General features: G+C 37.6%; 1 protein-coding gene across 6 annotated transcripts in view; it reads right to left on the bottom strand.

Moving 5' to 3' along the window:
• Inpp5f (inositol polyphosphate-5-phosphatase F) overlaps positions 1-27369 on the bottom strand; it is a 106855-nt gene that overhangs the window by 29536 nt on the left and 49950 nt on the right. For 5 of the 6 annotated variants that reach the window (XM_087185222.1, XM_087185218.1, XM_087185219.1 and 2 more), the window contains 6 exons: positions 21085-21221; positions 8388-8516; positions 8010-8177; positions 7833-7889; positions 1647-1845; positions 1030-1209 (listed from right to left, as the gene is read on the bottom strand). In XM_087185222.1, coding sequence (XP_087041348.1) covers positions 1030-1209; positions 1647-1845; positions 7833-7889; positions 8010-8177; positions 8388-8516; positions 21085-21221 — 870 coding nt within the window. The remainder of the gene's footprint in view (positions 1-1029; positions 1210-1646; positions 1846-7832; positions 7890-8009; positions 8178-8387; positions 8517-21084; positions 21222-27369) is intronic. The other variant, XM_087185221.1, reaches the window with a different exon arrangement.

Genomic DNA, 27369 nt, shown 5'->3' on the forward strand with positions numbered 1-27369 from the left:
TGCAGTTTTGTTTTCTCCAATTAGACTAATCTATAACATATCTGAAACTGCCAATTGTGAAATTATGACATTTAGTATTTATATATTCAGCCTACTCCTCAGAAAAGGTTTCATATGACTTATAACAAGAGAATAAAAATTCCTGCAAAACAATGACATTTAAAAATGAAGTTTTACTCAGTTCTCATAAGAATACAAACTAAGCCTTCAGGGAAAACTACTACAAAAATTTTTTTTAATTTTCATAATCTAATTAAATTTAAATGACTTAGCTATTCTAGGGCTAATGTTTATTAGCACTGGACGAAAAGAACTCTTCATTATTTAAAAAAGAACTTCTGAAGGAGAGTCATCTGAATAAAGTAACCTCATTAATTTTTGATAAATTCTATCTTGTTAGTAGACTTTCTATTTCTACAAATACTGGCCATAATTGCCCTTTCCCAAAGTTAAACATTCAATGAAGTATTCTTCAAAGCAACAGCAATTAAAAATCTGAGGATGGGCCGGGGATTTAGCTCAGTGGTTCCTCCAGCCTCGCACGCACAAGGTCCCAAGTTCGATCCCTGGTACCAAAAAAAAAAAAAGAAATCTATGAAATAAGCTGTTCTGCTCAACTGTTGGAGATACTTTTTTTTTTTTGTAGTGGTAGGGACTGAACCCAGACCTTCCACATGCTAGGTAAATGCTCTACCACTGAGCTACATCCCTAGCCCATGAAACTTTTAAATGTTCCATAAATAACTTACTCTACTCCTATCATTATTATATAACTTTCTGTTACATTTCACAGTAAGATTTATTGGGGGTTTTGTTGTTGTTACTATTGTTTTGCAGTGCTGGGGACTGAACCTAGGGCCTCATATATCCCAGGCAAGTCCTCTACTAATAAGCCCCATTTCTAGCCCTAAGAGGTATTGTTCTGAATGAAGAATCTGGAAAAGAAAATCCAAACCTATCAATTATCTAATTTTAAAAACATTCTCTCTGAAATCATCAATTTGCAAACCAAATAACTGACATGCTTACTTTTGTCCAGCCGAGGTCTTGGATTATATCGATACCCAACCTGGCTCCAAAAGACAGGCACAGAGCCTCGTGTCTGAATAAAGGACAGTGTATGATTATGAACATGAATTAACTGCTCAGTCTCTACATAATTTGCAACATTTCCATTTTTATCCACTCCTCTTCGTTTATAGCGCATTCCTGAAAGAAAATTAAAACAGTAACATCTTCAAAATTTATTGTCTGACTAGATTATGCTTCCTGATCAGATGTATGCCCTCCAGGAAAGCCTTAGGGATCCTGTGTGCAACTGGCAGGCAGAACAGTATCGACTTACCCAAAATCGTAACTGTACGCATCATTGTTTTTGGGGGGTTTTTTTGGTACCAGAGATCGAACTCAGGACCTTGTGCTTGTGAAGCAAGCAGCGGAACTGCTGAGCTAAATTCCCAGCCCTATTTTTTGGCTTTTTGAGACAGGGTCTCACTATATAGTTCAGGCTGGCCTCAAACTCCCGGCGATCCTTTTGCCTCAGCCTCCCAAGATCTGGGATTACAGGATGTGTATCACCACTGTCAACTTCCATTCTCATTTGGATTTGATTTACATGCTACTAGCCACTACAGGCCTCTACTCACCTGCTCTGTGTCTACTCCGGCGTGAAATAAGAGCCACTAAAAATCGTGGGTGAATGTCATCTACACAGGTGGACTCCTGAGGGGGTGTCTCTGGGCTGCTTTTCTCATCATCAGATGATTCATTATAATTAACCACAAGCTCTTCAATCTGCACAAAACCTTGGATAAGGGGAATAATCCAAAAGTCCACATCTGGTGTCTGAAAACAAAATGAACATTATGTTGTTTACACTCTGTTCAGCACTTCTACTTTCTGAAACTCAAACAACAATTAGCACATATGTGTCAGTTTATTAGGGCAGACACCTTTCATTCTTCAACCATATTTTCTGCTTATTGAACAGTAAGGGAGGAAAGGAAAGAAAAAAGAGCTTTTCCTTTTTTTGTGATGATCATTTGAAAAGCTGACTGAGAGGAAACACAGCATAGGAGCTGTATTGCCTAGGTACAAATCCAAGCTCCACCACTCACTAATTCATAGAAGGAAATCACCCTCTCCATGCCACAATGTCCTCTGTAAAACATCAACATCTCATAAGGTTGCTGTGAAAATTAAATGACTAATACATGTAAAATGTTCAGCCTGCCAGATAATACACATTTACAGGGGGAAAGCTTAAAAGTTAATTTCTTTCTTGTTTGTTTGTGGTACTGGAGATTGAACCCAGGGCCTTACACATGCTAGGCAAAGTACTCTACCACTGAGCTACATTCCCAGCCTTTCAAAGCTGATTTTCAACTCCCAATTGCATTAAGCCTTTAGTAAAATACAGTAAATCATTTTAATCATTTTATTATGAGACATGCAGGTCCACTCTACTTTCTAGTTCAGAAAAATAATTGTTCAACTAAGCTAATGTCCAAACAGTGAATGAATGACAAAAAAAGCCTTTCCATAAATATTCTATTTTAAAATGTCATCCAACATAATTAATTAGCAGAGTGCATAATCAATAGTAACTCACAAAGTTAGAGATTTCCTCATCTGTGTGTCTTTCAGACTAAGAATACTCGTATTTCTCAACTGACTGTATATGCAGAGACAGTAAAGAATAAAAATTGCTCCAGAGAGTTGTTCTTAGTCCCACTGTCGTTCTTATCTCCAAAACTAGACCCAGCCTTCATCCCTGCATCAGGTTCAAATCCACCTCTCTTTCCATCAGCATGTACTACAGGTCCATCTCACAGTTTTGCTTTATGGAGCCTGCAGAAAGGATTTTAGAGTTGGAAATAGTGAGGTGAAAGGTCTACCTGAATTCATTATTCTTGCTACCATTCTCAATATTTGTATTTTTGTTCTAGCAATAAGTGCAAGACTTCACAGGAACAGAGAAAGGTATGTTGCCAAATGTTACCTTTATTGCAGGTTGTCAGTTTTAACTGGTAATGTAAAAGTGCTTGGACAAAAACTCTGCCAAACATATTGGAATTCCATTTTGTCAGCATACAGGACAAATACTCGTTATAGCCATTAATTTGTCCTTTGTCACTGGGTTTTGGTGGTCCTAGTTTGATAAGCATCATAAATACAGGTGAGAACAAGCTTATGCCTTGTTCTCAATAGAAGCATGACAGGTATCTGGTTGAAGACACCAATAGGTAAAGTAAGTCATTTACACAAAACTTCTGAAAGGCTAAAAAAAAGATAATATATGATGATCCTATTCAGCTATTTGCCTTCTTGCTTAGTATCCAAAATGGTAAGTGGCACATAGCAGACCTTCTTATAAATAATTTTTTTCCATTAAGTTTATTGGTACATTTTAGGTACAAAATACATTTACATTCATCATTGGGATCTTGTACCATTACATGAGTATCTTGGTTCTTATTTTTTTTCCCCTTCCCCTGCCCTCCCTTCACCCCCTCCACCCTTCCCTATTTGCAAAGACTTTGTTTCCATTTTTTTCTTTTCTCATATTTTTTCTTTTCCGTTCTTTTCTTTCCCCTAACCCTCCCACTTCCCCTGCTTCTTAAACCTTTTCTTCCTATTATACAATATCAATTATACATTTTTAAAATTACAATATCAAGATCTAGGAGACATTACCACAGATTTTACAGAATTTAAAAGGATATAGAAAGCGTATTACAAAAATCCTTTTTGAAATAAATTTGACAAATCCTAAGAAGTAACTTGGAAGACAAATTAATGAAACTAACTCTGGAGGAAATATAAACTTTGAATAGCACCTATTAAAGAAAGTATATTCCTAATTTGAAAACATAGCTATATGACAACAACAGACTCATATACATTTTAATTGATAAATTATATCAAACATTTAAAGCAGAAAAAAGAAGGAACACTTCTCCCCTCACTTTAGGAACTCAACATTGTGCTAATCCTAAAACTGGATAAAGATAATAGGAGAAAAAAGTATGAACATAGATAGAAATTTGTTTAACAAAACAATTAGAAGTCAGATCTGGCAGGATGTAGAAAGTGGTTGTTATAGGGATGGCAGTGTTGGTTCAGCATTGGAAGATCCACCCCCAAAAGTCATCATTTTAACAGAGGAAAGGAAAAAGCCATATGATCCTGTCACTAGTTGGAGAAAAAGTATTGGACTAAATTCTACAGCTGTTCATGGTAAAAGCTATCAGGAGACCAGAAGTAGAACAGAACCTTCTCAACAGATTAAAGACATGTACTCCATATATCCAGCAAAACGCCTCATATGAATGGAGAAGATACAAAGCTTCCTCCCTAAGGTGGGGAACAAAGGCAGATATGCCTACTCTTCACCTGTCCATTACACTTTGAAACACAGGCCCAAACCAAAACAGTCTGGCAATAAAATGACACAATTAGGATAGAAGTAAAATCTTTATATGTAGATGAAATGATCATCTACAGAGAAAATACTAAGAAATCTCTAGGAGCCCCTAGAACTTGTATTTGAATTTAGCAGGATTACAAAACACAAGGTATATATAAAAATTCAGGTCTATGTATACTTGCTATAAATGAAGAATTGGATATTGAAATTTAAAAGTTATGCAGGAGTACAAAGGACCTAGAAAAGTAAAAAGAAAAAGAAAAAAAAAAAACAGTGTTGGAAGACTCTTAGTACCTAATTTTAAGACTTCCTCTAAAGCTACACTAATCAAGGCAGTGTTGGTGTAAGGAAAGAAATACAGATCATTTGAATAAAACAGAGAATCTAGAAATAGAACCACACATATATGGTCCACTGAGTTTTGAAAGATTATTTAATAGTAAAATTTTATAGAACATAAACTCAATTCAAGAGCAGAGGAGAAAATAGTGTTTTCAGTAAATGGCACTAGAATACCTGGTATCCATATATAAACCCTTTATTTCCATACATAAAAATAACTTGAAAGGATCTATGAACCTAAATATGAAAGACTAAAACTATAAAACTTTAAGAAGAAATTATAAGGGAAAATGTTTATGAATTTTGGGTAGGCAAGAATTTCCTAGGATATAAAAAACATGATGTATAAAAGAAAAAAATTGGGCTGGGGATTTAGCTCAGTGGTTCCATCGCCTGCCTCAAAAGCAAAAAGTCCTGAGTTCGATCCCTGGTACCAAAAAAAAAAAAAACTGATAAATGAGATTCCATCGAAGTTGAGAACTTTAAATGACATCGTTAAGAAAATGAAAAGTAGTCCTTAAACCATATTTATAATGCATATAACCTATAACCAGAATATATAAAGAACTCTTACAGCTCATTAATAGACAACCCAATTAAAAAGTAGTCACAAGAAGATGATACATAGCCAGTACAGCACAAGGAAAGGTGTACAACACTAGAATCAGAAAAATACTAATCAGCACAATAACAAGAATGAATTATACACTCACTAGAGAGATGAAGTTAAAAGTTTTAAAAGAACAAATATCAGCTTAGATGTGAAACAGTTACAATTTTCTAAAACTGCTAATGTGAATGTAAAATGATAAAACCATTTCAGAAAACAATATAGAAATTTCTTGTATTACTCTTAAGAACCAACAGTCCTGTTCTTAAGTTTTTATTTGAGAGGAATGAAAACACATGTTCACAATAGATTTGTACATACAAGTTGAGTATCTCTTATCTGAAATTCCTGGGAACAGATTTTGTTCAGATTTTTGTTTGAAATGCACTTGATCTGCAAAAAGGATAGCTACTCCTGCTTTTTTTTTTAAGGTTCCTGTCACATGGAGTATTGTTTTCCACCTTTTAACTTTCAGTCTCTGAGTTTCTTTTTGAATTAAATGTGTTTCTTGTATGTAGCATATTGCTGGATCTTGCTTCTTGACCCATTCTGGCAGTCTATTTCTTTTGATTGGTGAATTGAGACCATTAACATTGATGGTTATAACTCATACAATTGACTTATCATTGTCATGACTTTTTCTGTTTGTTGGATTCTCCCCCTTCACGTTTAATTTCTTGTCGCGCCTGACGGACTCATTCTGGTGGGCTTCCTGGTGTTATGATCCTTGTTGTCTTTCCCTAGGATATTGTCTAAAAGTTTTTGGAGTGCTGCTTTGGTATTCATGAAGTTCCTAAGGTGCTCCTCGTCATGAAAGTATCTTATTTCACCATCAATTTTGAAAGATAATTTTGCAGAGTACATCAATCTGTGTTGGTGGCTGTTTTCCTTTAGGGCTTGAAATACGTCACTCCAAGATCTTCTTGCCTTGAGGGTTTGCATTGAGAAGTCTGCTGTGATTCTGATGGGCTTTCCTTTGTAGGTGATTTGTTTCTTTTCTCTCAGTGCTTGTAGAACTTTGTTCTTCTGTTGGGTTTCTAGAATCTTAACTATTATATGCCTATGTGTAGATTTTTTTTGATCAAGGCTAATTGGAGTCTTATATGCCTCACTTATCTGTATGCCTTGGGAAGTTTTCTGCCATCACTTCTGTGAACAGTTTTTTTATGTCACCTGCACTCTCTCCTGTTTCTTCATTGACTCCGATCAGTCTTGTTATTCTTCTTTGCATCGTCTAGCAGTTGCTGGATTGATTTCTCATGGTCCCTTACAATTTTAAAGCAATCTTTCTTTTCCTGGTCACTAATTGCAATCTTATCTTCTATATCTGAAATTCTGTCCTCATATTAGCTCATTCTGCTGCGTAGACTTTCAATGGAGTTTTTAATCTCCTGGAAATCTGTTTACATCTGTTTTATGGATTCCATTTGTTTCCTATGTTGGGATTCCATTATGTTCCTGAGCTACTCTCTAGATGTATTAATCATGTCTTGCACTATGGGCACAATCTCTGCTGTTATCTGAGAAATTATTTCTGATTTCATTTTTTCCAGATCCTCTTTTGTTGCCAGTTCAGGGAGTCCAGGAGGTTGAGTATCAGAGTGTTCCATCTTGTTTCCCTTTGGGGTTGCTGTAGGTGATCTGGAAGTCTGGTTTTGAGACTTGTTTACATGTCTTCTCATTTTGACAAGGGGGGGTGGGGGGTTGCTGCTGACACCTGCACGGCACCTCCTGTGTGCTGGCTGGGGTGGTACAGCGGCCTGGAATCCTCCTCTTGTGTGCTGGGAATGGCTCACCTCCTGTGTGCTGGCAGGGGTGGTATGGTCGCCCAGAAGCCTCCTGTGTGCTGGTAGCAGCTCACCTCCTGTGTGCTAGCAGGGATGGTATGGCAGCCCTGGAAGCCTCCTCTTGTGCACTAGGAGCAGCTGACTTCCTGTGTGCTTTATAAATAATTTTTGATCAAATGAATAAACTGCCTTGGACACTCATAATTCTCTAACATGTGACAGTATAGGAAGAAAGTTATCAAACAAGAAAGAACCTCGTGCAATCTTCTCATGATAGTGTGTGTCTTTTCTGAGTCAAATACTGGAAGTAGGAGAACAACCTTAGAAATCTGTCTACTCCAAATCCCAGAGGAGAAATAGGGAAAGGAAGGTAAAGGAGTGGTATCGTTATAAGAATACTGGACTTCAAGATTCCCAATGTGTACAAACAAAATAACTCCTCACAGGAACTCAATGGACATTAACTCTTGAGCCTTAAGTTGCTACTCTCTCATGCAACCATAAACTGCCTTAAAATAAAGCTTTGATTATTTTTTCTAGCTAATTGATTACCTTCCATAAGGGAAATCATTATGGTGAGATTTGAATTTTATCTTAATGTAATTAAAAAACATTTGATTAGCAACTATAAGTAACTTAGGGTATTTTAGAAACAACTACTCACACCAATCTCAGTAAGATCTTGTATCATATATTTATTCCAAAAAAATCGATCATCAACCTAGAAAAGGCAGAGGGAAAAAAACAGTTCAGAAACACATTATTTTAGTTTTCCTATAACTGACAAAATAGGCCATCAGTTGTTTCAGAGGCAAGCCCTGCTCCAAGCTGGGAGTAGTACCTTCTGCCAGAGGGGATGGCCATCCTTCTCCCCAGTGCTCTGCCTTTGCACCGAATTGGTCAGGTCATAGGTCAAGCTATAGTAAAAGGATTCTGAGTCCATGAACATCTTCAGCAACTCCTCAAGTAATCGTCTCTCCAATTTCTCCTTTTCTTTACTTTCCTTAACCTATAAGAAATCAGCCTACTATTATTGCAGGAATTAAATGTAAAGTACATGGACAATACATGATTTCCAGTGAGAATAATCCCAAGGACATGAGAAGACAGTGTTCTGATATAACAAATGGTTGAAAATAACTTTATTGGCAGAAAAATTACTGTTCAATTTAAGACTAATCAAAGATTAATTCAAATCAGATATCAATTAGAGTCTTACTTTTTTTTTATTTGGAGCAGACGCATTGGACTTAATATTTGTAAAGGTCTTCAGTAGAAACTTTGAGTCATCAGGAGATGGTATAATCTTCTCTGGTTTGTTAATCCCAAAATGATGTTTCTTACAGAGCTAAGTTGTTAGGGAGAAAAAGAGGATTCTTTATTTAATACTTGATTTTTAAATGTTCACGTATGAATGTAGAAGTAAAGGCTATTGCTCATATATTTGGGTTAAAAGTACACCCAAAAGATAGCAAAATGACCAAACAGATTAAGTAGATAACAAGCACAACTGTAGTCTCAATAATTAGAAAGTCACAGTGGAGATGAAACAAAGAATACGCCAAAAGATATACTTTGCATACAGAGGCAGAACATTCAGGTTAGGACCATAAATATAACAAGTTTTTATATAAAATTATTTTTAATTCTTTTTTTTGGTGGGTTTTTTTTGAGACAAGGTCTCTCTTTATAGTTCAGGCTGGCCTTGAACTCACTATGCAGCCCAGGTTGGTCTCAAACAGCGATCCTCCTGCCTCAGCCTCCTGAGTACTGGGATTACAGGTGTGCGCCACCACACCTGGCTAATAAATTTTTATCTAATATAACTGAGGAATAAAATATTATAGATACACATTTGCTATATTTCAGGGTCATTACAAACACCTGCTCTAAATAACCATTCATGCTGTTTTGGTTAAGATATCTTCAGTCTGTACTACTGGGAATCTTAAAAGATGGGCATTTCAACTATTTCCTCTTCTATCCTCATACATGTGAATGAAATCAGCATGGTAACATGATTTAGGACTGGAGATTAGTTAAGTACAGAGTAGTAATCAAGGGCCCCAGGAAGGTGAGCAAGAGGATGCAAATGTGGCTGAGACAATGAAGGGCACACAGAGAAAGCTACCTGGTTAGAGTCAAGAGCTTTACATGTAATTCACATGGCTCAACATGCAAAGCAAATTTTCAGACATGTATGCAAGAATTCTATTAACAATTTGCAAACCAATTCCATTTTTTAAACATACTAGTTTTATTGCTACACTTTTAGTGCAAGACTCCTATTAAGAACTAAATTATTAAATGCTTATTATTATTAGTGTCTCACAAAATAATGATTAACAGACGATGAATGAGGAGAACAAAAGCTAATCAAACTCTGATGAGAGGGAAAAACACTACATGTATTTTATCAAATTGGGACGCAAAGACTAATAACTGGACCAAGTTTACAGTTACAATGTAATCTCCAGCTGATTCTGTGTTCTTTCAAAATTATAAAATACTATTGTTTCATAGTCTTACAGGACCCTACCTGGTTGAAGAAGAGCCACGACTATCAAATACTACTCACATGGATTTCACAACATGAATGCAACTTTAAACTGCTCATGCCCTATCACTAAAAGCAAGGGAACTGGCCAGGGGTGGCAATACATGGGTGTAATCCCAGAGAATGGGAGGCTGAGACAGGAGGACAGCAAGTTCAAGCCCAGCCTGTCCCCCTCTTTCTGCTTGTCACTACCATCAGCAGACAAGCATACTGATATTTTTCTCCCTTTAACACCTCACATGACCCCTCTTCTTCAACCAGCTAGGGTCCTATTAGTTTATGCTCTTCACTACCTCCAACCTCACTTCTCACTTTCTCTCATCAACCCACTCTAACCTGGTTTTGCCCCCTTAACACTTTCCTAAGCTGCTGTTTCAGCAATACCAATGACTTCTCTGAACCCAATGGTTGATTCTTATTTCTTTATCTCTCAGTAGCATCTGCCTTAGTTCATTACTCTTTCAACTGGCTTCCACTAATGGCTCCTGCTCTGTCTCTTTGATTCCTTTCCAACTACTTGACTTCTTAATGTCTAGGTAACCCAAGGTTCAGTCCTTGACACCTTTCCCCATCTACACTCACTCCTCAGTGATTTTTATCCAGTCACCTGGCTTCAAATTTCATCCATGTCAAACCCTCCCTCCCAAATGAACATTACAAGCCCAGTTCTCACCCAAAATGCCACCTCACTTATCTAAACATTTCCACTTGGATTTCCACTGCATATCTCAAACTCACATGTTCAAAACCAGATCCTCTGCATCCCTACACTGTCTTCACCTCCTATTACTCTTCTCCCTTGTTGATTCCACTTCATCACCTCAGCTCCTTGCTGTTCTGTAACATGTCGAGATGTTTCCACCTTTGGACCTTTGTTCTACCTCTTCTCTCTGCCCAGACACTCCTCCCCCAGATATCTTACCACAACCTCCACCCTTGGGCATGCCTACTGTACTTCACTGTGCTTAACTTTTATTTCCATTAGCATTCATTACCTAACACCCATGCAATTGTTATGGTTTAGATCTAAAATAGCCCCCCAAAAGTCTCATGTATTCAGAGGTGGGACTTTTGGAGGGTGATTGGACCATGGGGGCACCATACTCATCAGTGGATTAATCCACTGATGAATTCATAGCTAAATGTGCTGTTGGGAGGTGAGGCCTGGTGGGAGGGAGTCACCGGGAGTGTGACCTGGAAGGGTGTATTCTTGTCCCTGGCTCCGCCCTTCATCACCTTTCTTTGCTTCTTGCCTGCCATGAGTTGAGCAACTTTCCCCTACCAGGCCCTTCTTTCATGTTGTTTCTGTTTTGAAACCAACCAACCATGGACTGAACTCTCTGAAAACCATGAGCCAAAATAAACCTCTCTTCCTTTAAATTACTGATGCTAGGAGGGGAGGGAGAGAAGAGGGGAAGCAGACATAAAAAAATTAGGATGTGTTATGTAGATGTACTAACTCCCCATGATGAATGTAATCATTATGTATCAGAGACCCTTGCAGTGGATCCTGACCTCCTGCTCAGTGCTACAATGCATGGCAAGAAGAAAGACTTAGAGACAGAAAAAAAAAAAGTGACAGAGTCGGGGAACTGGGACGACTAGTGCTTAAGCAAACAAAGGTCCTAATCAGCCAGAACTACAGATATTTATCAGTAACACAATCATAGTTAAATTGGGGTGAGAGGACTACATGTGGTTGCTAGGGATACGTTGCTGATGCAGGCAAGGCTTGTAAAGGAAGAGACAAAGCATTTTTGTGTTAGGCTGGGAACAGAATTTGGGTAAGAGTCTCTCTGAACTCGGCTGCGTATTATCTCATATCCGTTGGTCAGACTCACTTCTCAAAATAAGCCAGTTTCAGGGTTAACTCTTTACAGCCTGATTTGGGCATAATCAATGGGGTGAATATAGGTACTGCATACCAATATTAATAAAAAAATTTTAAAGTTGTGACTCAAAAGACTAAGGGATATCAACTGCATTCCTAATGATATAATAAATTTTAAAGTTTCGATATTTGCAAATAAATAAATAAAATTGTAGGTACTGGGTATTTTGTCCCAGCTACAGGAAAATAATATCATGTTCACATATATTATCTGTATCACACACAAACACACTTTTTTGTGGTACTGGGGATTATACCCAGAGCCTTCACATTGAAGTATATCCCCAGTTATTTATTTATTTATTTACTTACTTACTTATTTATATTTGGGTACTGGGGATTGAACTCGGGTCCTTGCGCTTGTGAGGCAAGCGGCAGAACCACTGAGCTAAAGCCCTGGCCCCTAAGTTATTTATTTTGAGCCAAGGTCTCACTAAATTTCTAAGTTGTCCAGGCTGGGCTTGAACTTGTGATCCTCCTGTCTAAGCCTCCCAGAGAGCTAGGATCACACGCATGCACTACTATGCCCAGCTCTGTCTCTCCCTTCTATAATGTAAGCTCTATAATAAAGGAATCTTTGTTTTGTTGATTCATATCTCCAGTGCCTCAGCAGCACATGGAACTGGAGGTCTCAATAAATGTGTTAAGTGAGTGAGTGGACTCTAATGGTACAAATACAGTGGAACCCCTAGATTTACATATGAGGCATACAGGTAGTCCTGTGAAGACTACTGCCTCCCTTTTCTTTCTTGTAGTGTCACTACAGCAACAGAGATGTAGTTAAAAAAAATACTCTCCCACTCTTCCTCTGTGTCACTTTGCTCGTGAAACTAAGCAACTGTTGGTTAACAAATTTACACAGGATATTAGCAATTATCAAGTCACATTAACAATACTTTGTTTTAAAAATCTGAAAATCTGCCCCAAATCTAGCTATAGATGGTTGCACTTTTAATATTCAAAACAAGATATTAGGCATTTGTCAGACATAGCTATTCCTTAAAGAGCATCCAGGCCAAAATATTTCCCCCTAAGAACACATCAGACCTATTTATTCTAAAGATCTACTTATTCTAAAAAGTAACCTTGTGGGAGAACATGTAGCCTGCTACCACACTGTCTTCACTCTCAGGATGGGAGTCTCTACCAAGGCAAGCTTTTGGCTATGTCTCCTCTGAGATCACATCTTCCTGTCTCTTGTCCCAACCTCTCTTTCTAATAGTTACTTTCCTAACACTCACCAATATGTTCACATGTGCAAGATTTTTTTAAATATCCATTCTGCATCCCTGGAATTAGCAGAGTATATAAAGTGTCACTTCACTGGAATTTTGAGGACTCTAGTCTGACTGAGGTGGACCTAAGTGTGAAAACTCCCAAGAAACTATGCAGGCAGAGTGAGACAAGCTCCTCAACTCCAAGAAATGATAAACATGCCCTGTCTCTCAGAATGAGGCATCAAAGATGACTCCATGCTTTCTCTCCCTCTGGTGCCCCTGACACCAATCTCTGGGTCCTTCCCATGTCCTGCTGCCCCTTCTTGGTCTCCTTTGTTGGCATCTTTTTCTGTGTTTGCTTATGCTTAGCCCTATTCTCATTTTTCATGCTCTGTCTAGGAAGTGTCACTCTCCTTACTTTAACTACCATTAAGTTTAGCTTCTCTTTCACCTTAAGCTCAAGGCCCATATATATGACATCCCCCAACACTGAAACACACTCCTCTCTCAAACTCAGCATCTCTAAAACTGAACAACAGCTGTTTCCCAAATCTTGTTCCTTCTTTGGTCTATCCCAGGTAATGACTATGCCACCCACACATCATTTAAGCAAGAAATTTATGAATCATCGTCCATCATTTTCCTTCTCATTCCTAAGGTCTCTCCTGTCAACCCCACCACTTCACACTCATTGCTACTGTGTTGATTCAGATCCTTATCTTTTGTCCAGGTCCACATTTCTCAATGGAAGTAGCAGGCAAGGGATTCTTTACACAGGATTATCTCACTCAGTACAGAAAATATCATGGCCTCCTTTCACAAGCTGAAGGGTTCCACCTGAGCACTTAACTTCACATATCAAGTACAGCTGTAGGCTCCCACCTCCCATGTACCCCTTTTAGTCCTCTTTACCGTGCTGTCTGCTTCTGGATCCAGATCCAGACAACTTAAGGCTTCCGTTCAATCTAGTGTTCTATTTAAGGTCCATGAAAATCCTCCTTCTAAAGCCTGGCAATGTCATCTATATTTCTGTTATCTACTCTCATCTTGGGATTGAAACAGAATTGCTATAGGCCCATCAACCCTTAACTTCCTTATCCACAACTCTAAAATCCAAAAAAAACTCTTAAAACTGAAAAAGTTTATTTTTGAAGTCTGTTAAAAAACTCATTTAATGGCAAAACACTCCTTAGACAAATAACAGGATACTAATGATCATCATTTAGCCCCTTTAGTATGAATATTCACATGACTCTTTAAGAAATATTCATGTATGGGCCGGGGATTTAGCTCAGTGGTTTCGCCACCTGCTGCGCAAGCACAAGGACCCGAGTTTGAGCCCCAATACCAAAAAGAAAAAGAAATATTCATGTAGCCTGATGTGGTGATGAATGCCTGTAATCTCAGCACTTTGGGAAGCTAAAGTAGGAGGATCCCAAGTTCAAGTTCCACCAGGCAACTTAGTGAGATCCTGTCTCAAAATATAAAAAGGGCTGGGATGCAGATCAGTGGTAGAAATGTCCTGGATTCAATGCCCAGTAAATACCACCAAGAATGAAAAGAAATATTAATGAGTTATACTGCAGGGTAATGCTCCAAATTCACTGGGGTTGTAGATAATACATAAAATCACATTTGAAAACATCCCTCAAAAGCTGAATTCTAAAACAACTATGGTCCCAAAGCATTCACAGAAGAATTATAGATCTATGTAACAAACCACAAAGTGCAACACACTAACCAGGAGTCTTTCTCAGTCTCTTAAAACAGATTTTTTCTAAATAGAAACTGACTTGTCCACCTACTATAAATATAAATATTTCCAATATATATTTTAGAATCTTCTATGTAGTTACTCTTAGAAAAAAAAGAGTATGGACGATTATCTTTCCAAAAAGGTTAAAGTCAGTCCTGCCAAAAACTAGGAATAGAGAAAATTACTTCTTGGGATCCTTTCCAGTCCTAAGATACTTTGTTTAGGCTGAATATAGCTCTTGGGACAATAGGATCATCTTTTTTCCAGAGCTCCAGCCAATTCTGTACTGGCTGTGGTTAAACCCTTTGATATACATGGTCTCAAAAAGAACATCACCACAAACTCTAAGCACTCTTCTAGTTTTTCTATTACTTTCCCAACGTGGCATTTCACAAGCAAGATTAAGAGCTGTTACAGCGCAGCTTAAGAAAAGAAAAATAAATAATTTTACTTGAAAAGTTGGTATCTATGTCCATCTGGATATAAAATTTTAAGCAGATGTCCAAGGGGAAACTAAATATGGAAAGTGGTGTGGTTATTTATTAAGGCAATGAGATAGAGCAAACAAGATATGCAGACATGAAACATATACCTATAAAACTTTAAAGGGTATTTTTTCAAAAGAAACAACATCTATGATCTCATTTATTTGAACCCTACAAATTCTTTATATAACTTTTATATAGGTTTTTTTTTTTTTAAATGGTACACTGTTGGAAAAAAAAAAAAAAAAAGTCTGGTGGTTCTTCAAAAAGTTAAACTGTTGAACCAGGGATTTAGCTCAGTGGTTCCACTGCCTGCCTTGCGAGCACAAGGTCCCGAGTTCGATCCCCAGTACCAAAAAAAAAAAAAAAAATTAAACTGTTAACTACCATATGACTCATCAGCTCCATTCCTAGGTACACACCCAAGAGGAATGAAAACAATGTCCACCCAAAGCTTGTATGCAAAATTGTTTGTGATAGCACTGTGCATAATAGCTAAAAAGTAGAAAAAACTCAATTTTCTATCAACTAAAGATGGATTTTTTTTTAAAGCCATGGTGTACTCATACAATGAAATATTATTTGAGAATAAAAAGGATTAAAGTACTGATATATGCAATATATATACAATATATATACAATAGGAATGAACCTTGATAACACTATGCTAAGTAAAATTAACTTACAAAAGGGTATATATTGTATAATTCCATATTTATGAGATGTCCAGAAGAGACAAACTCATAGGGACAGAGAGGAAATTAATGGTTGCCTAAGGCATAGGGAGCCAGGCTTTAGAGGCAACAGCAACCATACTAAAGAGGGTGTTGTGGGAAGGAAGAAAACAGTGGATTATTCAAAGCCATACACAGGCTCCAAATTAGAATGACATGCTATACTAAGAAGACATAGAACTAGTTTTGTTTAACAAGTTAATTTGTACATGCAATATAGGTATATTCACAAATTAATAGGAATTAAGACAGGCATGGTGGTGTGCACCTGTAATCTCAGCACTGAGGAGGCTGAGGCAGGAGGATTGCTGTGGGGGTTCAAGGCCAGCTTGGGCTATGAAGTGAGTTGAAGATCAGCCTAAACTACAAAGCAAAATTCTGTCTCAAAAAACAAAACAAACTGTTAATAATAGGGGTTAAATAGAAAAATATATAAAAATGTAAAACAAAATCAATTCTGAACAATTTGAAAATCATAGTCCCCTCAAGAAGACAGGTCAAATGGAAACAACCACTAAAATTTACTAGAGTCTTAACTAAAATAGCAACAAGGATTATTTAACTAGAATATATAACTAGAATCTTTTTTTTTTGGTACCGGGGATCAAACTCAGATCCTTGCACTTGTGAGGCAGGCAGCAGAACCACTGAGCTAAACCCCCGGCCCTATAGCTAGAATCTTAACAAGGAATATTTCTAAGCGGTATTTTTTTCTTTACAATTTACTATATAATCAGAAAAATATAACTTTAAATTGAATAAGCTTCTTGGCTCTTTTTAAATAGTGTTATGGAAATTTAAATAAAAATACCCAAGATTTAAATTAGCAAGTTAGAAGATTAGCAAGAAGTTTATAATTTTCAACTTAGTGTTCTTTGCCCTTCCTATTGTTCATCATTACAAGTTCTTTTACCATAAAACAAAATGAAACAGAGAAGGTATATGGTGCAAGTGTAAAGTTCTAAAATTATAATCGTTTGAGAGAAGTGTACTATTTGCTAACATAGGATCCGGAAATACTATCTCTATAGTTACTTTTACCCTCAATTAACAAGTCTTTGCATATATTCTACTCCTGGCATGAACCATAATCTTTGATAACCCTGATAAGTGCCACAGTTTACAAAGTCTGAGAGCTGTAAAAACACTGAGCCTTGTATGTGGGAAAACCCATTTTAATTTTTATTTGAAGATGGTCTTTTCTTTAGAATATCAATAAAAAGTCTGAAGAATAAGGAAATTCTTAAAGCTTTTACACTATTCACACTTGTATTTTAAAATTCCATGTAAATGTTATTCCCTAGGGTTTTTCTTTCTCCTTATAGATAGCCAGGCATTACTTTAAAAAATGTTAGATTGGTGGCCATGAAGGACATGTGAAACATCCTTGAACAGTCCCCCCCATAAGGGTCCCAACTTTCTCTTGATGAGGTTGACATTTCATTTCCCCAGGGCTGAGAGTGCCAAATACGCAAACTGATGACCCAGCGGATGGACAGGATACAGATGAGCTGGTTCCCTGCTCTAAATCTCACTGCCAGAGACCCCAGAATTAGTGCTCAGGCCTGAGTGCCACCCCAAGGGTGCTCACCTTCAAGGGAAAGGTCAGCGACAGCAAGCTATGCCACACATACGTCAGCAAAGCCACCCAAAAGATTCTGATGACTAATGGCACAAGCCTGCAACCCACAATCTGGAAAGCTGAAGCAGGAGGATTGTCACAAATTTGAGGCCAATTTGGGCCACACAGAAAGTTTGAGGGAAAAACAACAACAACAACAAAACAAACACCACCAAATTACATAGGCTGAGGAAACAGACACAATTTTTGCTAATCTGGCTGCTCTTTGCCAAAATAAAATTTGTAGTAAGTCCACGACTTATGAAAATCAAGTTGTGAACTTTCACAGACATGAACAGACCTTGCAGTTATTGTTTTGCTTTACACTGTATATTTGTGTCAAAGGCATATAAGAACTTATGAATGAATCCAACTTATGAATGTTCTCCCTCTATGGAACTCGTTCATAAGTGGGAGACTTACTGTAAACAAAAATTGCACAAATCTGTCATTAATCTATTTTCCACCTAAGTTTTTGTGGGTTTTTTTGGTACCAGGGATTGAACTCTGGTCCTTGCGCTTGCGAAGCAGGAGGCGAAAACACTGAGCTAAATCCCTGGCCCTCCACCTAAGTTTTTTGAATAGAGAATCACCAAGTTTTTGAATCAGGAATAGTGAATAATGTCCTACTACTACCACCAATAAAAGGAGAGTCCAATGTGAGGTGCATGTCTGTGATCTCAGCACTCTGGGAGGCTGAGGCAGGAGATCACAAGGTTGAGAAGAGCGTGGGCAATTTAGCAACTTAGAGAAGGCTTATCTCAAAAATAAATAAATTAATTAATTAGTTAATTTTTTTTCCAATACTGGGAATTGAACTTAGGACCTTGCACTTGGAGGCAGGCATGCCGCCAATGAGCTAAATCCCCGGCCCAAGTTAATTAATTTTTAAAAAGGGAAGGGGCCTGTGGATATTACTCTGTGAAAAACCTGGGTTCCATCCCCAGTACAAAAAAATAAATAAATAAAAACAAATTACTACAAACTTTTTTGGATTCCTGGATCAGGATCCTCTTAAATTCACTTCTTTGTTTCATAAAATTAGATTATCACCTCAAAGAACTAGGACTGGAAGTCTCATTTGACTCCACTATTCCACTACTGAGGATATTCCCCAAAGAATTAAAAGAATCATACCACAGTGATATATGTGCACCCATGTTCATAGCAGCACAGTTTGTAATAGCTAAAGCTTGGAAACAGCCCAAATGCCCATCACCTGGAGACTGGATAAAGAAAATGTGGTTTTTTTTATAAAATGGAGTACTACTCAGCCATAAAAAATGAGAAATTAGAGACATTTATAGCTAAGTGGATGCACATTGAGGCAATACTCTTAAGTGAAATAAATAGGACACACATGTATAAATACCAAATAGTTTCTCTGGTGTGAGAAACTCAAAGTGTAAATAAGGACTAAAATGTATAGTAGGTACTGTGAAATAGGAAGAAAAGGGGCAAAGGGAAAGGAAGTGGGAGGGCTAGGGGAAAGGATAGAAGGGAATGGGATTAATATGAGAAAATGGAAAAATAGGAACAAAATCTTTGTAAATAGGGAGGAATGGAGGGGTTGACGGAGGGCTGGGCAAGGGTGAAAAATAAGAACCAAGAGAGACTATGTAAAGGTGCAAATTTCCAATGATGAATGTTATTACATTGTATACCTAAAATCTACCAATGATTAGAATGAATAATCGATAATGCAAAATATGCAGAAAAGGTCCAAAGGGGTAGGGGTAGTGGGAGGGGCAGGGGAAAGGAAAGAAGGGAAAGGAAAAATGATGAGAAATGGAAAAAATGGAAATAAAGTCTTTGTAAATAGGGAAGGGTGGAGGGGGTGAAGGGAGGGATAGGAATGGGGAAAAAATAAGAACCAAGATGCATTATGTAAAGGTACAATTCCCAATGAGAAATGTAATTGTGTTGTATACCTACAATGTACCAATAAAAGAATTTAATTTTTAAAAAATAAAATAAAATAAAATTAGATTACCAAAGTTCTAGTGAAATTTGAAGCATAAAAATAGCTTTATTTTTCCTTATTTTTTAAAGTAGATTAACTCTCTCCCCAAACTTTCTCCCTAAGAGCTCCAAGTTGTGGGGTGAGTATACTTTGTTATGTTAACGGCTTATTTAGGCAACTGGAAGGCAGCTCAGCAGAGGGCTACAGAACCAGGCTGCCTGAGTCCCCAGGAGGGTCCCACCTGTGCTAGCTGCATGACTTAATCTTGGCCACCCCCACCCCACCCCCACGCCTCTTTTTTTTTTTTTTTTTTTTGCAGTACCAGGGATTAAACTCAGGACCTTGAGCTAACAAGGCAGGAGCAGTGCCACTGAACTACATCCCCAGCCCCCCTCTTTTTTTTTTAACAGTACTGGGAATTGAATCCAGAGCTTTCACACTGAGCTACATCCCAAGCCTTTTTTAAATTTTTCTATTTTGAGACAGAGTCTCACTACCTTATACCCAGGTGAGGCTCAAATTTGTGACCCCCTTCCTGCCTCAGCCTTCCACCACCACACTCAAGTTGGGTTTCGTTTACATGTGACTGCCCACCATACAGGGTGATTCTAGGGACTGAATATAATAATCCATGTAACACACAACGCCAGCCCAGCATATCACATAGTAAGGGCAACCGGCCACAGTGGAGTAATGACAATCCCTATGTGTCAAATCCTCACCAATAGCAAACATGATACAAATGTTTTCACAAGATCATTCTATCAGGATCCAAGAGCACCTTCTGGTGAAAAACACAGGTCCTAGGAAGGCAATCTCATTATTTTGACCTTGAATCACACTACCTGTGGACTTCATTTTTATAGTGGTTGTGCTTCTTCCAAAAAACTTTTAATTGATTAGAAATTTTTCAAGAAATATAGCTAAATGAAGATACAGTAAAAGTTAAATCTGCCTTCTTTTTTTTTCTTGGTACCGGGGATTGAACTCAGGACCTTGTGCTTGGGAGGCAGGCGGTGGAACCACTGAGCTAAATCCGGGCCCCAAATCTCCCTTCTTGACTCCTCTATTCCCCAGAGCATTTCCTGGAAATACTGTAGAAAGTATTTAAGTGGGCAAATCCCCAAGAGTCCTCACCCCCAACACCACCTCATCCAGAGTGGCTTTGCTTCTGTGTGTCTTAAATACTGGATTCCACAGGTTTTGAAGCAAGGGTTTACTACTGAAATGAAGTTTGAGCCAAGCGTGGTGGTGCATGCCTGTAATTCCAGCACTCGGGAGGCTGAGGCAGGAGGGTCACCATGAGTTGAAGGCCAGCCTGGGATACAGTGAGTTCAAGACAAACCTGGAATACACAGTGAGACCCTGTCTCAAAAACAATCAATATGCTGGGAGTGGTGGCACACTACTGTAATCTCAGCGCCCCAGAGGATGAGGCAGGAGGACTGCTGTGAGTTTGAGGCCAGCCTGGGCTACATACTGAGTTCAAGGCCAGGCTGAACTACATAGCGAGACTGTCTCAAAAAAAAACCAGTAACAATTAATTAAAGTTTGAAAGCCACAGAACTAAATTATTATAAAGATATTATCCAGCTCTAAAACTGTATATTTCTAGTCTACTGAACAAAATTCTCATTTTTCCTATTACATTTTTATCAGTTTTCCATAAGACTTCCCTTGACTTGACTTTACCTCTAGCTCAAGATCCTGAGGTTCCATTTCAGAAAGTGATAGCACAGCAATTTTCGTAACTTTACAGACTTCATGGCCTCCTGGGAGTTTGCCCACCAAAGCTTTCTGCCGAATTAGAATAAGCCACCATGGAAGATCTAGAAGAGAAAACTCACATTAATGCCTGCTATTGAGAGTACTACTGCCTGACAAGTTGAAGGTGAACACCTAACAATACCAAAAAATGTGTGTATCAGATATGATCTTTTTTTTTCAAAGTTTACTAGTACAATTTTTATTTCCAACATTTAAATGGATATGCACACAGGCAAGACATGGGTTTGAATTCATTAAGCCCTTATACATAATTATGTCAGATACAATCTTTTAAAGTAAAACAACAAAGATACAAAATGGCCCTTAAATGTGAAATGATGTCTAATCTTACTCATAGAGAAATGTAAATGAGAAAACATTTTAGTATCATTCTTACTCATCAGATTGGGAACCATTAAACATCATGACAACACATCTGCTGGTGAGGCTGTGGGGAAACAGGTAATCTCATACAACAGTGCTGGTGGGAATGGCAGCAAACACAACTTTTCTACAGGGAAATTTAGTGATACCTTAAAACATGTGCCCTTACCTTTTAGCGGCAGCAATCCCCCTCTTGGAAATTTACCTTGAAGACCAACAAAAGCCTATAAGATCTACTCACTGCATCAGTTTGTAACTACAAAACACAGTACACACTGGAAACAATCTAAATGCCTAGACACAAGAGTGTGGTTGAGGGCCGAGGATTTAGCTCAGTGGTTTCGGCGCCAGTCTTGCAAGCGCAAGGTTCCAAGTTCAATCCCCGGTACCAAAAAAGAGAGTGGTTGAATAAACTATAATACATCCATAGAATGGAGTAGTAAAAATAGAATTAAATGTCTTCTATGAATTAATAAGGAATTATTCCTGGATGTAATATTAAGTGAATAAACTGGGTATGTTATTAATACATATAATATGGCTGTACAGTCATGTGCCATGTGATGAGTTTCAGTTAATAATGGTAGCCTCATAAAATTATAAAGGAGCTGAAAACTTTTTGTTGTTTAGTGATATCATAATATGATAGCTCAATGTGTTTCTTACAAATGTGTAAACAAACCTACTATGATGCCAGTTGTATAAAAGTATAGCACATATGCTTATATATAGTACATAATATTTGATAATAATAAATGTTACTAGTTGTTATGGCTTATATCTAGAGGTCCCCCAAAGCCTCATGTGCTCATAGTGGGGCTTTTGGGAGGTGATTTGATTATGGGTGTATGATGATGGATTAGTTCACTGATTGGTTTAGCAGAGTTCGGTTGTAGGTGGCACCAACCAATAGGCTTGTAGCCTGAACGGAATAAAAGGGGAAAGAAGGAAAAAGGCATGTTGCTTCCTGCCTGGCATGCCATGGACTATTTCTCCTCTGCCACATTCCTCTGCCATGCTCCCCTGCTTTGCAGGCAGCTGACTATGGACTGAAACTACAAACTGTGGGCTAAATAAACCTTTCCTCCTTTAGGGTATTTTTTTTTTTGGTACTGGGGATCGAACTCAGGGCCTTGCACTTTCGAGGCAGGCAGTGGAACCACTAAGCTAAATCCCTGACCCTTCCTTCTTTAACTTGTGGCTGCCAGATCTTTTGTCCCAGCAATGAGAAAGTAACTAAAATAAGCCAGGCTTGGTGGCACCTGCCTATAATCCCAGCATTTGGGAGGGTGAGGCAGGAGGATTGTCATGAGTTTGAGGCCAGCCTGGAGTACACAGTGAGTTCAAGGCTAGCATGGACTATAGTGGGACCTTGTCTCAAAAAAAAAAAAAAAAGACAGTAATTAAGACTCTGGTTAATATACATACTGTGCTGTACTTCTTATCATTATTTTATTTGATTGGGTGCATTTGGTTTTTTTCCAATGCTGTGGATTGAATCCAGAATCCCATGCATATTTAGGCAAGTTCTTTACCACCGAGCTACCTCTCCAGCCCTCATTATTCTTTTTTGTATATATTTATTATTTTTATTTACTTAAATAAAAACTATCATTTTAGTTGTATAAATTTATAGGGTATAATGCGATAATTCAGCACATGCATAGAGGTATTAGTCATTTTCCCATTACTGGGAAAAAATACGTGAAACCTGCCATTTAAATGAGAAGTTTATTTTGGCTCATGGCTTCAGAGAGTTTGATCCATGGTCACTGGGTCCAAGGCAGAAACAGCACAGTAGAAGGGCATGGCAGAGGAAAGCTGCTCAACATATGGCAGCCAAGAAGCACAGCACAGAGGGATGAAGAAGGGAGGGACCAGGAAAAGGAACATACTCTTCCAGGTGATACTTCCAGGGACCCACCTCCAATAAGACCCCACCTCCTAATAGCATATTCAGCTATTAGTTCATCAAAGAATTAATCCACTGATAAATACCATGTCCCTGTGATCCTATCACCTTCCCAAAGTTCCACCTCTGAACCATGAGACTTTGGGGCAATATTTTAGATCTAAACCATAACAAGTAACTTTTTTAACAAGTAACTTTTTTCTTTTCTGTTGTTATTGTTTCACATCTTTTTTTTTATTAGTGCATGCTGGTTATACAGATTAATGGGTTTCATGTAGGCAGAGTCATACACACCCATAACATACTTTGATCATTTCACACACCCCCAGTTTCACATTGGGAAGGAGTTTTCAAAGATATACTTTTATAACATCCATTCCCTTTGTTATCACTGTTTTAGAGTATACTCTTACTCATAAAAAAAATTTTACTGTAAAACATTACACCATGATACATTGCCAATAGTCTCATATATCATGTTTACTGCATCTCTTAATTGAATCAAGAAGCCATGTCAAGTGATTGACCTATATCACCTAGGTTTGTGTAAGTACATTCTATGATGTTCTCACAATGATGAAATCACCTAACATCCTGTTTCTCAGGATGTATCCCCTTCATTAAGCAACACAACCATATTATATTAAGATAAATTATTAAATCAAAGCATAAAAGAATACATAGAGTCATTCTCCCTTATCAGTTATTTCACTTTCTTAGTTTCAGTTACTCCAGTCAACTTTGGACCAAAAATACTAAATGGAAAATTTCAGAAATAAACTAAGTAATAAATTGCATGTCATTCTGAGCTGTGTAATGAAATTTCATGCTATCCCTCTCTGTTCCACACAGTGCATGAATCACCTCTTTGTTCAGCATATCCAAGCTGTATATGCTACCTGCCTGTTAGTCATTTAGTACCCATCTGAATTATAAGATTAAAGCAGTATCACAATGCTTGTGTCCAAGTTAACTCTTACACAGTGCCCTAAAGTATTCATTTTTGTCACAATTCCTGTATCACTCCTCTCACTTCATTTGGTCAGGAAAGCACTGTGTCATCTCTTATCATCACAAGAAAGAGGAATACATTATAATAAGATATTTTGAAGAAGGGAGAGGGAAGGAGAAAGACAGGCCACATTCACAGAACTCTTACTAAATATATTGTTGTATTTTCTCTATTTCATTATTGGTGTTCATTTCTTACTGTATCTATAAATTATAAATTAAGCTTTACCATATAGGATTATATGGTAAATTATAAATTATAAATTAAGCTTTACCAGTATAAGAACAAAACATAGTATAGCCATGTGCTGCTCAATGACACATCCTGAGAAGTGTGCTGTTAAGCAATTTCAACACTGTGTGAACATCAAAGAACGAACTTCCAGAAACTACAGTTATGATGGACCACTGAGGTGTATATATAGTGCACTGTTGACCAAAACATCATTATATACCAAATGACCATATAGATAGTGTTCAGTACTATCTGCAGTTTCAGGCATCTACTAGGGGTCTTAGAACATATCCTCTTCCAATAAGAAGGGTCTACTGTATCTACACTGTGCTACCCTTCATATAAGAAAGAAGATATGAGAAGATACACACAAACACACACAGGGCCGGGGATTTAGCTCAGTGGTGCTACCGCCTGCCATGCAAGCGCAAGGTCCTGAGTTCGATCCCCAGTACTAAACACACACACACACACACACACACACACACACACACACGAAAAAAGAGAGATAAACCAGAAGTTAATGAGATCGGTTAGTTAAAGGAGGTAAGTAGAAATGAGCTAAAAGAAGGGGAAACTGGTAATAGGACAGAAAGGATGAAAGAAAATGACTGTTCCAAGTATATCCTGAAAAATGAATGGTCACTGAGTATAGTTCTGACTCTTAGAACAATGGTAATGCTTCACATATCCCCCAGAATAAACAGTTCAAATCAACCAGAATATGAGAACTCAAAACAAACTGAAAATAAAACCACACTGTAGAAGATACAGAAGAAAAAAAATCTAACTTTAGAAAACAGTATTTTCGTGCTTGCTTCACAGCACATATAATAGAAAACAGTATTTTGTAAAGATGAACACCAAAAACCTTTATTCAGTATTTTATTCGGGTTAGTAAATTTATGTTTCCAAATGGTATGGGTTGGCAATTCCAGAACTACTTTATGTGTACACTAAGATTAAGTAGATAAGTAAACATATTGAGAAGAATGAGGCACAGGTAATGGTAAAATAAACCAATATGTGTTAATAAAAAAGATAAGGATAAAAATTTTTTTAATTGGTTCAAAACCCTTTCACGTAGGGCAGACAGAAATTAAATAACTGAAGGCATTATGTGTTCAGTGTTTCAGTTACTATTGTCTTTCAAATTATTCTAGATATTTAATGCAATTTCAATCAAAATTCTTGTGAGACTTTTTTTTTTGGTACTGGGGATCGAACTTGGGACCTTGCGCCTGCAAGGCAGGCGGCAGAACCACTGAGCTAAATCCCCGGGACCCTCTTGTGAGACTTTTAGAGAAATTTAAATCTGTTTTAAATTTCACTTGAAAGACTAAATGTATAAAAATATCCGGCAAAAAATTTTAAAAAGAGAGCAGTACATGCCTTCCCACATAGCAAAGTGTACTGTAAAACTATGATAAATAAGACTATGTGATATTGATAATGGAAAGCATAAATGAATCAGAACAGAATAGAGAAGAACAGAGTAGAATACAGTAGAACAGAATAGAGAAGCCAGACGACAGACCTATGCAAGTATAAGCATCTAATAAATGATGATGGGGGTGGGGAGAGATGATGTGTTGATAAATGGTGCTGAAGGGCCAGGGATTTATCTCAATGGTTTCGCCGCCTGCTGTGCAGGCTCAAGGACCCAAGTTCGATCCCCAGTACCAAAAAAAAAAAAAGAAAGAAAGAAAGAAAAACAAAGATAAATGGTGCTGAAATAATTAGTTCTTTATATGAAAAAAACTTCTTACTGCAAATCATACCCAACAATTAATTACAGATAGCCTAACTGCTATAAATATAAACAGCAAAACAAAAATATTAGTAGGGAATATAGAAGATTTCTTTATAACTTTATGAGGACATTTGGAAGCATGACATTTAATTCAGAAGTCATAAAATGGACAAACACAACTACATGAAAATGAAACAGAATATCTAGGAATTAATCTAATGAAGAAAGTAAAAGACTTGTACATTTAAAACTACAGTACTCTGGGGCTGGGGATTTAGCTCAGTGGTTCCAGCGCCCGCCTCGCAAGCACAAGGTCCTGAGTTCAATCCCCGGTACAAAAAAACAAAAACAAAAACAAAAAACTACAGTACTCTGAAAAAAGAGATCAAAAAGGATATCAGAAAATGGAAAGATATCACTTGTTCTTCAGCAGGAAGAATCAATATAGTGAAAATGGCTATACTTCCAAAACTGTTACACAGATTTAATGCAATTCCGATCAAAATTCCAACAACATATTTCATAGATTTAGAGAAAACAATCCTAAAATTCATTTGGAACCAGTAGAGACCTAGAATAGCAAAGGTAGTTCTAGGCAACAAAGGCAAGGCAAGGGGCATCACAATCCCTGACTTATACTACAAAGCTACTGTGATAAAAATAGCGTGGAATTAGCAACAACAACAACAACAAAAAACCCAGACCCAAGGATCAATGGAACAGACTAGAAAATGTAGACACAACTCCAGACATATTCAGCCACCTCATCTTTGACAAAGGACCCAAACACCTTCACTGGAAGAAAGCCTCTTTAATAAATGGTGCTGGGAAACTGGATCTCCACTTGCAGATTAAAATAAGACCCACATTTTTCACCATGCACTAAACTAAAACAAAAATGGATCAAAGATCTAA

This window comes from Heterocephalus glaber, unplaced genomic scaffold (genome assembly GCF_053883595.1).
Source record: "Heterocephalus glaber isolate CG9 unplaced genomic scaffold, H.glaber_assembly_v1.0 deba00001497, whole genome shotgun sequence".
Classification (NCBI taxonomy): Eukaryota; Metazoa; Chordata; class Mammalia; order Rodentia; family Bathyergidae; genus Heterocephalus; species Heterocephalus glaber.